The sequence below is a fragment of the Parambassis ranga genome, chromosome 2, assembly GCF_900634625.1.
Source record: "Parambassis ranga chromosome 2, fParRan2.1, whole genome shotgun sequence".
Classification (NCBI taxonomy): domain Eukaryota; kingdom Metazoa; phylum Chordata; class Actinopteri; family Ambassidae; genus Parambassis; species Parambassis ranga.
The window spans coordinates 6,685,643-6,699,368 of record NC_041023.1 but is presented as its reverse complement, the minus strand read 5'-3'; the positions used below and the strand labels follow the sequence as shown (position 1 = coordinate 6,699,368).

The 13,726-nt window shown below is 43.0% G+C and overlaps 2 protein-coding genes across 3 annotated transcripts; one reads left to right on the top strand and one right to left on the bottom strand.

Annotated features, from left to right (window-relative positions):
• Positions 1 to 377: 377 nt before the first annotated feature.
• s100s (S100 calcium binding protein S) lies at positions 378 to 2,337 on the top strand. 2 transcript variants are annotated; one of them, XM_028396536.1, is made up of 4 exons: positions 378 to 426; positions 1,431 to 1,477; positions 1,809 to 1,962; positions 2,144 to 2,337. In XM_028396536.1, the coding sequence occupies exons 2-4, from the start codon at positions 1,464 to 1,466 to the stop codon at positions 2,312 to 2,314; spliced, it is 339 nt and encodes a 112-aa protein (XP_028252337.1). In that variant the 5' UTR covers positions 378 to 426; positions 1,431 to 1,463; the 3' UTR covers positions 2,315 to 2,337. The 2 variants fall into 2 exon arrangements, with proteins under 2 accessions (XP_028252337.1, XP_028252346.1); XM_028396545.1 differs by lacking the exon at positions 378 to 426 and having other exon boundaries at positions 1,421 to 1,477.
• A 3,953-nt stretch (positions 2,338 to 6,290) lies between these two features.
• LOC114431373 (SH2 domain-containing adapter protein E-like) lies at positions 6,291 to 13,266 on the bottom strand. Its single transcript, XM_028399004.1, has 6 exons — positions 12,253 to 13,266; positions 10,677 to 10,803; positions 9,115 to 9,354; positions 8,566 to 8,776; positions 8,152 to 8,271; positions 6,291 to 7,585 (listed from the first exon to the last, which is right to left on the bottom strand). The coding sequence occupies exons 1-6, from the start codon at positions 12,769 to 12,771 to the stop codon at positions 7,402 to 7,404; spliced, it is 1,401 nt and encodes a 466-aa protein (XP_028254805.1). The 5' UTR covers positions 12,772 to 13,266; the 3' UTR covers positions 6,291 to 7,401.
• Between the last annotated feature and the right edge of the window lie 460 nt (positions 13,267 to 13,726).

The window sequence follows — 13,726 nt, the reverse complement described above, 5'->3', positions numbered from 1 at the left end:
GTGCTTAAGATTTATTTCCTGCCAAGTCCTAGAGGATGTGTGTGCTTAGCAGTTGGACTCATGTCCAGTAACCTTCACTATGCTTATATTTCAACTTCATATGTAACGCTGTATCATTTTGTTGCTTATATTCTATGTAATGACTAATATTGAATAAAACTGTGACATGTAAGCACGTGTTTTTTTTTAATTTGTGTTTTGGTACCTGTGTGAGGAAGGGAAGGCAACACCTGCAGAGAGGAAGAGGGGAGGGAGAAGAGAAACAGAAGCATGTAAGTGGGTGAAGGAGTTTGGGGGGGCAGGGTGGGAGGAGGAGGAGGCAGGTGATATTTAAGCCACTGGCAAACTCTCTCCCCATCCATCTCTGCCTTGGCTCTGTCCCCTGCACCTCTTTAAAGACAAAGGAGGCCCTCCATCAGCACTCAGGTAAGACAGACAACTTGGAGGGGTAGCTGCACTGGACTTTCACCTCTGAATCTGATCATGATTTAATGTTTAAGTTGAAATTGTGCAAGGTGCTAGATGACTCTCTTGTCTTTATAATTGTGCTGTTTGGTTTCATGTGCCTAAAGTGTGACAGGAAATGTTTACATATGGACCCATGTGAACGGATTTTGTGGAATTCATGTAAATGTGAGGTGTTTTATTTCATTTTTTTTTACATCACTTGACATTGTTTTCTGTTCCATCATTAAGATTACATAGTGCATATGCATTATTACCATACTCAATATTGTGTTACTGCTAGGATGTTGGTTTCCATGGTGTCCTATTGTATTGTGTCAGTCAGTGAGACAGATGACCCCTATAGATTTTCCAGTTAGCCAGCTTTGGTGTCCACTGGCCTTCTCTTTTGTCTCTTTTGCCTGACCTCTCTGCTACAATGCTCTGAGAGGGCAATGGCATCAGCATCCCTGTCTTCTATTGTAATAAGTGATAAATCATGCACAGGGAAGGCTGGCAGGGTTCATTGCGTCCATCTGTATTTTGTGTGCTTATGGATTAGCCTCAACATAACCTGAACTTTACACTTGAAAGCATGAAAGTTAAATGTATCCGAGCGAGCGTGGAAGTGAATGCCCTCATCTGTACGCGCCGCAGCGTCCATACTGGCACCTCAGGTTACTCGCCCCCTTAGTTTCTGAATGTGATTACCAGACGAGAGTCGTGTTTCACTTCTGGTTTCCATTTTGAATGATAAGACTGTTACACGATCGAGAGACGGGGACATGTTTTACACCGAAACCTCTTTTCACCGATGCCATGCCGTTAATTGTTACATGCATTACCGATTCAGCTTACAAGAGTGATAACCCACAACATCACAACAATCGAGTGTGTGTGTAATTGTTTTATTTTTTTTTTCCCCCCACACTCAACCCAAACTTTGCATCATTGACAGTGACTTATCTGTGTCTGTGTGTGCACAGTCTCTCCACGAGTCCAGCACAAGAAGCTCCAAGATGCCGGACACAATGTGTGTAAGATTGTTCGAAAAGCTTTTCCCAAAGCTATCCTCCATCTTTCCATGTAAAACCTCTGAAATATAAAACCTAGCTCATGCCACACACACACACACCTAGTGACATGGCTACCTAAATTAGGGCCAGTAATAGCCTCTGCTCTACACGAACAGTGTCATTCAACCTCTCCCTTCTATCCATCAACTCTACTTCCTGTCCAACTATCACTTTTTTTCTTGGAGGTAGCTTCACCCTTGATTGCTATGTGGCCGCACATGCAGCTAAGGGGCTGGAGCGGGCATTTAAAAACAGATTCTGACCTCTTGACCTGATACCCCTTTTCAGCATGTCAAAGGAGCCCAGTTCCGACCTGGAAAGTGCCATGCAGATGCTCATAAAGACCTTCCACAAGTACTCGGGAAAGGAGGGCGACAAGTACACTCTGAGCCGAGGGGAGTTGAAGGAGCTTCTACTAGAGGAGCTGGGGAGCTACTTAGGGGTAAGAAGCAAATATGTGGTTGTGCACTAACATTCAGTTTGCAAATATGTGTTACATGACTGAAGGTATGCACTTACACACACAAGTTGGAACAAGCCTGTGCAGTGATGTATGCCCACACACACATAACAGAGAACACATTCTTACTGCTCTCTCTCTCTCTCTCTCTGTGTGTGTTCAGAGCTCCAAAGATAATGAAGCAGTCGAGAAGGTGATGAACGACTTGGACGCCAACAATGACGGGGAGGTGGACTTCACCGAGTTCATCATTCTGATGGGAGCCCTGACAGTCGCCTGCAATGACTTCTTCCTGGAGTTCAAAACAGATGATAAACCAAAAGAGAGCAATTGAATCAGTGCAAGAAGAGGAAGAAGAAGAAGGGGGAGCAGAGTTGGAGGGAGAAGTGGGGTGGTGGTGGTGGGGGGAGCGGTGGAAGTGGAGGAGGAGGAGGAAGGGAAAGAACTGTAAAGTGCAATGGCTTTCTGTCTTGTAAACACTACAGCTACACATAGGGGGGGGGGAGCAAGCCAGCAGTTAAGTTTGTGGGTTCACAGAACATGGAGCATAGTTTTCTCTTTGCAACTGTTTTTCATACCACAGCTAGTCACACTGTTCTCACAGCTTACACACATTCTTCTGTAGGAGTCCGACAGTTTGTTCTGTTTAATGACAGCGGTGGGAGGAAGACGATGAGGTCTGAGCACTTCTTGCACACAAATCATTTATGAACATATATTAAGTTACAGATCATATATTATTGTATGTACTCAGTGTTGAAAAAAAATAGGATTTATCCCCTTTCTTGCACCTATTTTGTAATCTATTTTGGTAATAACCAATGCTTCAAGAATATTAAACGCGGCATTTAACCAACTATCTACTGTTGTGTGTCTTTAGTGTTGCACACTTATAATACAGAATGAGTATTCACCAACATGTCTGCTATGAGCTGCTGCACCTGGAATTCAAGTTGCACAGAAACAATGTCAGCGAACTGTGTGTGTGTGTTGTTGTGTAAGCATCCTTGTCACTGTTTGTGTGTATATGCCTGTGTGTGTGTGTGTGTATGTGTGTGTATTGGGGATTCCCACAGAGTAAACTGCTCCAGCTCACACATCCTGCCAACAATATCCTGCAAGTCTTGTTCCACTAGATATAAGCTGACCCAGATGTTGACTTGGATCTGCATAGAAAACTTCTTCAAAAGAGAAAGAGAGAAGGGAGGAGACACAGAGGGAGAGAGAGGGTGTGAGGGTAATGTGTGTGTGTGTGTGTGTGTGTGTGCAAATGAAGAAAGGACAGCATAGACAGGGAATAGATCCAATTTATGAAGTGCATCGGTCAAGTATGTGACTTGGAAAGTGGTCGTATAATCATAGAGGAATGCTCAAGTTGCTGTGGCTGTGAACACACTGACTGTCCCTCACACACACACACACACACAAGTAAATCAACATGTCCTCTTCCACCTCATTGGCTTTTATAGCTGCTCGTCACTTTTAAAATATGCCTCTGGAAGTGAAGCGGCTGATTCACAGAGGCATTTCTTCGCTGCTGGGTGTAAGTGTGTTTGATGAGCTCCTCTTCCTCTTACCTTCAGCAGGATTCAGTGGGCGTGGTTTGATCTGCTTTCATTCCTCAGCTGTCTGCGTTCTCTGATTGGTTGGTTTGAACTTCGACATGCGCAGCCTGCAGACAGGTAGCCGCTTTGAAAAACAGCATCTATAAATGTTAACTTCGTTGTAGCCTGAAGGATAACCTGTTACGACTGTTACAACAGGTTGACTGTCATTCCGAATGCCCAATAAATCAGCTGTTAAACACAAATTAAATAAAAGATTAAAGGAAGTACATGTCTGCTGTACTAAAGCAACGTACGACCATAATGTCTTGGCATATAAAACAATGCTGCGGCTATGGCTTACTTTGAAGCTCTGATTGCTAGTTCACAACCACATTCTGCCCCTGATGTGTCAGTTTCGAATGTGCAGATAGTCTAAAAGACTTATAATGAAGAGAAGCTGTAAGGTCACAGCCTGTTGCATCTTTTCAGGTAGCAGGACAGATTTTCAGATGACGGGGGGACTCATCACTGCTGCAATTTAAACAAAACTTGTAAACATGTGGGTGTGTATAAACCCAAATCATGATATTTTCCTAAACCAAACCAAGTGGCTTTTTATGCCTCAGTGTAAGTGAACAGTGACTGAGAAGTTGTAAAACTATTACGAGCTTGTTTGTAACCTACAAACACGCTGCTCAGCTTGCAGTGTACATGTTTATGCATGCCACTGCCAGTTGTGCACGTTCCTACTTCAGCTTGGAAATGCATGAACATTTGAGCCTCGGAGAAGGAGACAACTCTTTTTTTTAACGAAGCTTATATTTCCTTATACAAAATGCAAATGAGTCATTTTTAATTTATGAACATGAGTTTTAATGAAAAGTCAAATCATTTGTCACCTAGCTAAGGGAATTAATTGTACACCAAGTCGGAGCATCACAAGCTCTGATTCTGTCATAAACATATAGGCCTATGTAGTGTAGTAGCAAACATGTTGTAAAGTGAATTAAAGACATGTAGCTGAAGTGTATGAGCTAAGACAGGCATCCTCCATGAGCTGTGCTCTATGGCAGTTACTTAATTGTCAGTCGCATGGCCTTTTTAGCCACACCAGTGACAGACAAAGACTCGACGATAGTATCTACACAACCCGCCTGACCTTACCAGGTGAGACAGAGAGCTCTCTGCTGATGCATCACGCATGGCAGGTGCTGCCCGTGTGAGGGATGGAGATGAGCAACACAAAGCCGGGGCCATGTCACTGGTAACAAGCCCCGAAGCATCTGATAAGGACGGCAGGAACACTTCGGTTACCAACAGAGCAGGTCAAGCGACACCCAGATGTCAAGCCGTCGCGTCCATCAGACGCCAGTCACGTCAAAATGTCATGCAAGCCTGAGAGGAGGCGAGGATTTGCCCGAGTAGGGAAGCATGTGAGAAGAAAATCAAATTATTCATTCAAGTGTACAGTAGCATAGGTGGCTCTGGGTCTATATCATCGGATGATTGATTCTTTTCCAGGTGCAGCGCGCTCTCTCTCTTGGGAATAATTTGAGAAGGCCTGTTTCCCTCAGGTTCATGAAATCCATCTTGATACAGGACCACGGGGAGACCTTATGGGTACAAAGCAGGGCCAGAGAGGGAGTCAGGAGTCATGAGAAAATCACAATAAAACACTTCCAATCCACAAAGTATAGGCTTTGATGGTGGAAAGTTTATTTACCCATACCTTCATCTGCTGCAGTCGACTGAACCCACAGTTTTGTCTGACAAGAAGGATGACCTTTGACCTGAAACAAGGATAATTTCCTGCTGACTAGGGGGCCTTTTATATTTGGTATCTGTGTGTGTGTTTGTACTAAGGTGTTATTAGCTCAATATTTCTTCCATCCTTGAAAACTAAGCAGGTAAAATGCCCTCATTAGCCACCTGACACCTGAAAATAGGCAGCAGCAGCAAAGAGTTATCCATGAGGTAACACAACATTCGTGAGAAGACTGAAAGTCATCTGAGGTTTAAGAGTAATGAAACCTAACCTGTGGATCCCTCACCTTCATAAATTAAAGCACAAAGTCTTGGCATCAAACAGGAGCAAACAGTGATAGTGTCCTCCCTGACAGTCAAGGAGAAACAGATGACAGACAGATATCAGCCTCGGATAACACCAGCAGGGTGAGGATGGTAAAAGAGAGGGGCGACCGATACGTAAGAAAAGGAGGGAAGGAGAGAGGGATGGTGTCAATTGCTGTTTTTTTTTTCCCCTTCACATTAAGCATCCTTGACATGGGTGTAATGATACTACTCTTACTCTTTGTCTGTTTTTAGTGCTGCATTTACCTTAGATCTACACAAGCTGGAGTGCCCATTGCAGGTACGTAAGCTGTTTGTCCTCAACATGATCCTGGGCTAAACCTTATCTCCCTGCTAGACCTTTCCCCCCTCACCCTATCACTTGATCCTGCAATAATATTCTATCCCCCTCTTAGCAAAATGAGAGCCCTTAACTTCCAGACAAATTGGCAAAGTGCTGAAACCACAATCAATCTCTCACAGTTAAAGATTCATCATGTGCAGAAAATAAAATAATAATAATAAAAAAAAAATGCCCTCATTCAGTCAATCAGGGCTGCTTCCTCTGCGATGAAGAGACCCTTTGATCATTCACACATCACTGACACCCTCACATTTTGCTGTTTGTCTTGTTGATTTATTGGGATCAGAGAAAGAGACTTCGGGGAGTTTTCCAGCATTGAGAATCAGGACCTTTTATTGTAATGTTTTACAACCTCTGAACAATAGATCTCCACATATCAAAAGGCACAACTAAAAGAATGTATAGCAGGTGTGTCTTCTCAGATTACCTTCGCTGGAAGACTCTGACAGAAGGAGACTTCCTTTTAACAGACAGGGCAGACTTCCAAAGAAAATATATAACCGCTGTAAAACAATATCTTCCGTCTAAAGGTTAGAATCAGATCCAATGATTTCTAGTGTGAAATTATGAGCCCCACATACATAGAGGAACATAAGAGATCTGGAACATTTGTTTTTTTTCAGCCTCTTCTTAGCACCAGTGGGCGATTCACCCCAACAGAGAACAGAATCACTTTTTAACAACAGGGATCTGAATGACATTTCTTTCATGAACCATTCCTTTCTTACACTTTCATCTGCAATTTGCAGGATTACTCTGCTGATAAACAGGCTCTGGATGGAATACAGCCTCCAGTTTTGCACATTGCATCAGGCTGAATCACTCACTCTTCACAGTGCAGTGGAAACAACTCCCTCATTCACAGTAAAACAGAGGAAATCCTCATGGGCCAGTGGTTGAACATAGCAAGTATAAGAGCATAAATTAGGAATATGAGGATACATATAATTTTTTTAATCTTATCTTTTTATAAGCAGAATGACGTTCAGGTATGTGCATGGATTTTTAAAAACTTTACGACACCTTCTTTGTGTTGGTGTAGCAGTACGTCCACCAGAGGGCGAAAGAGAGCCAAAAACAAACCTAAAAGGCTGGTCTATAACAAAGTACTTCATCAAATGTAGCTTTTAATACAAGTATAAACACTACATGTGTGTATACATCTGATCCCTAACCAACTCCAGGTCACATTTATTCAGTGAAAGTGCCTTGTCTTCTCTGTTGAACTCATTCACAGGCAAAACAGCAGCCTGGATGTTTTTGCATAAGCTGCACATCCAAAGTAAAATCAAGAAGAAGCCAACCAGAGTTTGTCGACACAAACATTTTTACACAGATAAATAATAAAGTCTGACTCACTGTAGACAGGATAGTACACATTTTTTTAATTGCCACTAATCAGAGGTGCAGTTAGTTTTGTATACCTAACGCAGAGCGGAGTCAGTGGATACGAGGCACAGGGTGCAGCAGGGTCATGTGCTCCGCACCGTTGAAAGGCAGACGCTGAGTGCAGTAGTGGTGCACCACCTCTGGGATGCTGGGGAACACGCAGCTGCTCTGGTCCAGGGTGTAGCCATTTTCTTTGGTCTGGGCAACAATGATGTGAACGCAGCCCTGGCTCGTCCTGAGTCACACAGAGGAGAGGGAAGAACAATGAGTTTGTCTGCCTTTTAAATTAGTCATAAAGTTTGTTTTTTTTTTACTTTAAACCACAAATATAAACGACAAAAGCAGCAGTCCTGGTTCTTAAGCATGACTATACATGACTTCTGTGGTGCTGCAGCTTGATGTTTTAAAACAGCTACAGTTGGATAACAAGCTAACAAGCTAAGCTGCTGTTTTATCCAACAGTCCATAATAAAAATATAAACAAAACTCCACTTTAGTAACCATAACAAACAGGTTAAGGGACTGTTTAGCCATGAATTAAGACACATTTTGTTTTAGTTTTTAACAAATCAGGCCCAGTTTGTGTGGTACTTATTAAAAAATGTTATCTTATTGACAGAATATGCTAACCATAGTGATCAACTAAAGCTTTTTAAAGGGTTTTTTTGCAAAAAAAAAAAAATCTGAATATTAACAGACTTGTCATTTGTCATTGCAAAAACTGAGACTTTTTAATGTGAAATTTAGAGGCAACATTTCAGCCCATGAGATGCAACCAATGCACTTCCATCTTTTACTCACTTGAGGGCGATGGAGTACTTGCTGTTGTCGGACTCGCTGTTCCTGACCAGGAAGCTGGCCTCTTTGCAGGACTGCAGCTGAAACTCTGCCTCCTGGCGGGTCACACAGCCGTGGTACCAGCTGAGACAGACAGACAGGCGGAGGGAGGGTGGGGGTTACGTTTCATCTGCAAATGATCAACTAAGTGCAGAAGCTCATTTCATGCAACCCCTCTTTGGAAATGAGCATTAATGTTATGTAAGACTGAAATTTAATAAACTTTTTGGAGGGAGGATAGTAAGGATTTACACATGTGTCATGCCATTTAAAATACTTTGAGCATTGCATTATTAAAATACCTAAGTTTATGAGTCTAGAGGGGAATTTGGGTTTTTGTATAGTCACTATTCTCAATGAGCACCAGCACCTCCTCACCTCTGTTTTTCCAGTGGCAGGGAGGGGTTGACGCAGCAGGCCTCGGTTTCAGAGCTGGAGGAGGTTGGAGGAGAGGATCTCAGGATTTTCTGGGTCCAGCTTTTCTGCCTCAGATGCTGATGCTGCTGAGTCGGCGGATGTTGAGGCTGTCTGGTGAGTGTGGGGTGAAGTGTCTCATCTTTGGCTGGGCGATCAGAGCTGTCAAACTGTGCTGGGGGAAGACAAGCAGCAAGAGAAGATAAGAACTTATGTAAAGAAACAACTGCCTGAACTGGATGCTGGAGCCTCCAGTAAATATAAAATAGGACTTTGATGTTTCATGCATGATGTTATTCTGTATGCTGTTGGTCTGTGCAGCACATAAAATATAAATGCAAGAGAAGGGTTGACTGGTTTTCTGAACAAATATAGTTCATATTGATCTAAGTCACAGTGGAGGCTGTGTTGGAGCTGCATTACATAAACACTGCTAACGAAGCCGGAAGATTAGAATTTAAAGGATTCAAACAAAGACTTTGGTATGGGTGCAATTAATAACCTCTGCTGTACCTGATAGAGTTCTGACAATATGCTCTTTCTTCCACTCCCAGGGTAGCTCGTACTCAGCTGAGGGGCGAGGGTCCAGCTCTGGCCTTGTGACCGCTGCCTTCTCCGCATCAGTGCTGCCCTCATATGGGATGTCATAGATCTGTAAAAGAGCCGGCTGGACGCTGTCCTCCACCATCCCCTCACTGCCCTCCATCACCACACACACCTTCAGCAGGTCCTTAGATCCCCGACGTCTGATCTCTGTCAGGTAGAAAAGAAGGGATTAAAAATTAACATCTCTGCTAGAAGAAGATGAGAGGACCTCCACAAGGGAGAGGAAGGTTTCAGGGTACATCCATGGACGTATGACAAGACAGGAAGTCTGTGGACACAATAACAATATCACATACACAATATAACATCTAATCAGGAAGTATGTACATGCCCAGCTTCAAGCTCTTTAATGAATGAGCTCTCAGCTCTGTTGTCCACAGCAGCAGGGACCCATCATTGTCAAAATAGTGACCACTGAGCTCCCTGTCATCTAACAGCAGAGGCAGTCTGATCAGGTGAACAGAGGAAGGGTTCATTTTTACATAAATTCCACAAAATCATTTCATTATGATGAAACTGTGAATCAGTGAGACATTTTATCAGCTATTTGAGTGCTTGTATAATTCCTGCGATCCTGAGTGCTTGCAACACATTAACTTTCATCATCTGACGGTATAAGTTCAGTCATGAATATTGAATTTTTTTAAGTTCTTACTCTCATATCGTGTTTTAATATCTAAATGATCTAACAGACTAGTCAAGGATTTTCAGCAGTCTTTCAGCAGACATTGACCTCAAGAAAGGTTGCTACAGCTTTAAAGACAAACAACAATTAGAAATGGTGAAACAATGGACATGTCATTCTAATCAATTATACAGTTTGATGTAATCTGCTATGTTTTATCTCCTGCTGTCATTGCCCTTCTTACTGAGTCACAGCTAAATCAGACTCACTTCCTCCGTGTGATTTAAGCCTCATAAATTGACTCAGAGGCATCATCACATCCTCTGAGGAGTCCTGGAAGTACCGGCTCTCAGTGAAGTATTACCTCTACTAGACAGCACTGCAATAAAACATTTTCACATTCACAGCAGGCTATTGTGTAACCCTTTTTACTTCAAACAATGGGCTGATGGAAGGAAAGGTCAGGGGAACATGTGATTGGATGACTGGCCACCAGTCTTCCTTGATGCTGGGAAGTTTTGATTAATGGTCAGACAGGTCCATATAGGGGTTTACACAGAGCCGTGTTGTGAGTTGCATGGATTGGGGGGGGGGGGGGCAAACTTCCTTTTTAGAGAATAGTACCAGGAAACAGAGGCAGGAAAGAGGAAGTGAGGACAGGAAACTGCACCCATTGTCCAAAGGCAACAGGGTTGCCGTAGCAACCCCATGGGGTGCAGAGAGCACTAGGGGAGCGAGTTCACGCTCTCACTGCTCACTGCCAAGCAGAGGAATGGGGATCCTGTCATTCACACAGGGAGTTAAAAAAGGGTCTTTACAGCAAGTGCTGCAGGAGCATTCTTACCAGTAATCATCTGCTGTGCATCATAAGGCTCCATGTAACCATCGTTCTCCCCGACCCTCTCCGCCTCCCTCTGTTCTCTGGTCTTCTGGGCGTCAAACGGATCTGCATAATCCTCCAGGATGATCACCTGCATCAAAAACAAAGAAAACAAGTCAATATTTAATGACGACACCAACCCAGAGGTGCGTGTCTATCTCCTCTAATATCCAAAAGAATATGACACACGGTTTCTCAAAATCAACAAAGGCTAACTGTTAGAAAGTCATTATATTATGAACTGTTCCAGTTTTTTATCCTCTGGACTCCTGAGCGTTTTCAAAGGTGCTTTGAACCCACTGGGTCTTTTATTAAGAAAGCAAGTTTGACTCTGAGACACAACAAGAGTCATTTGGTGCAATAAAATGTCAAAAAATATGAAAACATAATGTCATATGTGTCTCTGAAGAGAGCCTACTGCTTTAAGGTCTCCTCAAACTCATTCAGCCTCCATCTACTATTGTTAACAGTGACTTGTTGCTTAGTGTTTACTTCACAAGCTGCCTAACGTGAGACAATAGATGCCGTAAAAGTCGTCCCTGTAATCACTTCCTGCTTCGGTCAGTTTGTCAAAGACATGTAAAATTTGTGAATGAAACTCTTATGACTGCTGCACTTGGCTCTAAATAGTATGTAATCTTTTTCTGACTTGTGAAACCTCCATTGTCTTCTCTTTTATGCGTCTTTTTTTCTCACCATCACTTTTCTATATTCCTCCTCTTTTTTCTTTTGTTTTTCAAAGCAAAGCTGGTGGGAGGGGGGGGGGACTTGGGTTAGCGCCTGAGTGTCAAGTAACACCATGCTTTTTATAACATGATAGTCATCACCGGGGGGGCTGAATGTAATGAAAGAGAGGGGATGAGGCAGAGGGAGGGGTGGCAGAGGAAGAGAGGAAGGTGACGGCCTTCATGTCTGACCACGGCTTTGTATTCAAGACATGGAAGGTGGGTGTTAAGAGTCAAAGAGGGTGGAGAGAGCTAGGAGAGATAGGAAGACAGACTGGAAGAAGTGGACACAATGGCTACAGAGGAGACAAAGAGGGAGGGAGAAAACTAAACAATAATATCCATTTTCAGAGCTTGGACTGGATCCTGGTTACTTCATCACTTCACACATCACATTTTTTTTTAAGTTGAAGCACTGAACTGCTGCTGCACAGATTATATTTATTATTTTGTGTATCTACGTTGTTTAATATGTCCATTATTGATTACTTTGGATAAAATAATCAGTAGTGGCCGTGATTTAATGAATAGAAAAGTAACAGCTACAACTCATATCCTTAAATCAAGCATATAAATCTTCTAAATATGTAAAAAATATAATAAAGTTAGGCTGGAATAATCTTATAATCTTGTAAAAGGCCTCTAGTGTCAAATCAAATCTGGCAAAGGGTGTGAGATATTATATAAATAAATCAATGATTGATAAAAAAAAAATCAATGACACAGAATAAGAGTAAATAAATAAATAAATATATAAAGTTCATCTGCTGCTGTCTGATGTGACGCCTCTGAATATCAGGCTGACAGTAACTCACCGTTTCAGTTTTGCACTGGGCTGGTTTCTCAGCTTCTGGTGAACTGGTGACGGTACCGCTGTTGAAGTTGGGGCTTTTGTCCTGCTTATCCACCCTGATCAGCCGGCTGATGTAGGCATGTGCGGATGGAGAGCTCCTCAGAGGTCTGTGCTGCTCCTCAAACACCACCGGCTCAGCTTTGGAGTTCTTGCGACTTTTCCCGGACAGGAGACTGTCCCAGACTTTCCCATCTTTCGGCACGCCGTTTCTACTCAACTCTACAGCTGAGTTCTTTCTGTTTCTTCCGGACAGGAGAGACCCAACTCCTCCACCTCCACCTCCTCCACCTCCGCCTGTGCTGCTGCTGTCAACAGATGAGTTTTTGCGGTTGCCCGTTTTGGAAGCGGCTGCTTTGGTACCAATGCTGGCCACCAGCCCGGCTTTATTGGCTCTGGGTTGTGAGCCTGACTCGGAGGCTGAGCGGATCCTGTCGGTACCATTCTTCAGATTTATGGGGAACTCCTTGAACCACTTTGCCATTTTAACTCAGATGGAACCCAGTAATCCTCTCTGCCTGCTGTGACACCTTTTAGCTCCATACACCAGGGCCCCAGAGACGCACCTTTAGAAAATCACAGCCTGTCTAACAAAAGACTTCCGCTGCCTTATTCTAGGTTAGAGCCTGTATGAACAGGATCTCTACCCCTCACTTTAAAGCATGTCATAAATCCCTACAAAAGTCAATGGCTCTTCTTAGAAAAGTGTTTTAAAAAAAGAAGGAAAAAACTAAAAGCTACCAGCTACGTGCCATTTGGCAAAGGAAAAACAAACAAACCTATTTTATTTATCCCATTTGTATGTTTCTTACACCTGCTCCCCTGTTCTGCTCTGAGTAAAAGTTTATTCCCTTTGGATAAAAAGATGCCTTCGCAGAGGGATGATCCGAAAGAAGTCAAAGTTTTTCTTGCTTCTGATTTGTGGTCCCATTCCCAGAGCGGCTTATCTGTCTTTAACAACCGTCCACTGTCGCAACGAGGCTCCTGACTGCGCTTGGAGTCCAGAGGAGGGGAGGAAGGGGAGAGGAGGGGGGTGTCTGAAGCTGAGCAGGGGGGAGGCAGGACCTGGTGGGCGGTGATAAGCCTTTAATTGGAGACACTATAACCATTTTTGGGAGATTAGATTTGACCTCTCAGGCCAGGTTGCTTAAACACCAAGGATACTGACACCTTTGTTATTCCATGTCTATCAATATGTGGTTTCTACTGGAGCTGGAATCTTCTTTGTGGACTTCTGTAGACTTCTTACAGTGCTTTTACAGTCTATGCTATGATGCACCACACATGTTCACAGTGGTACTTCCATTCATAAATGTTAGTCATTCCCCCAGATAACGACAAAATTAAAGTTTACATTTATAGTAATATTTTTAATTTAACATGAATTCATTGATAATTATAATTTAATAACGTGCTTAATTAATGTCTAATAACTGTTT

What these genes read in the sequence shown, in the direction of transcription:
- s100s (XM_028396536.1), top strand. An exon ending in AGCTGGGGAGCTACTTAGGG is followed by an intron (nt 1,963 to 2,143) that starts GTAAGAAGCAAA and finishes GTGTGTGTTCAG; the next exon opens with AGCTCCAAAGATAATGAAGC.
- LOC114431373 (XM_028399004.1), bottom strand. Translation starts at nt 12,771, where the DNA reads ATGGCAAAGTGGTTCAAGGAGTTCCCCATAAATCTGAAGAATGGTACC. An exon ending in TGCACAGCAGATGATTACTG is followed by an intron (nt 9,355 to 10,676) that starts GTAAGAATGCTC and finishes TCTACCTGACAG; the next exon opens with AGATCAGACGTCGGGGATCT. An exon ending in CTGCCACTGGAAAAACAGAG is followed by an intron (nt 8,272 to 8,565) that starts GTGAGGAGGTGC and finishes TGTCTGTCTCAG; the next exon opens with CTGGTACCACGGCTGTGTGA.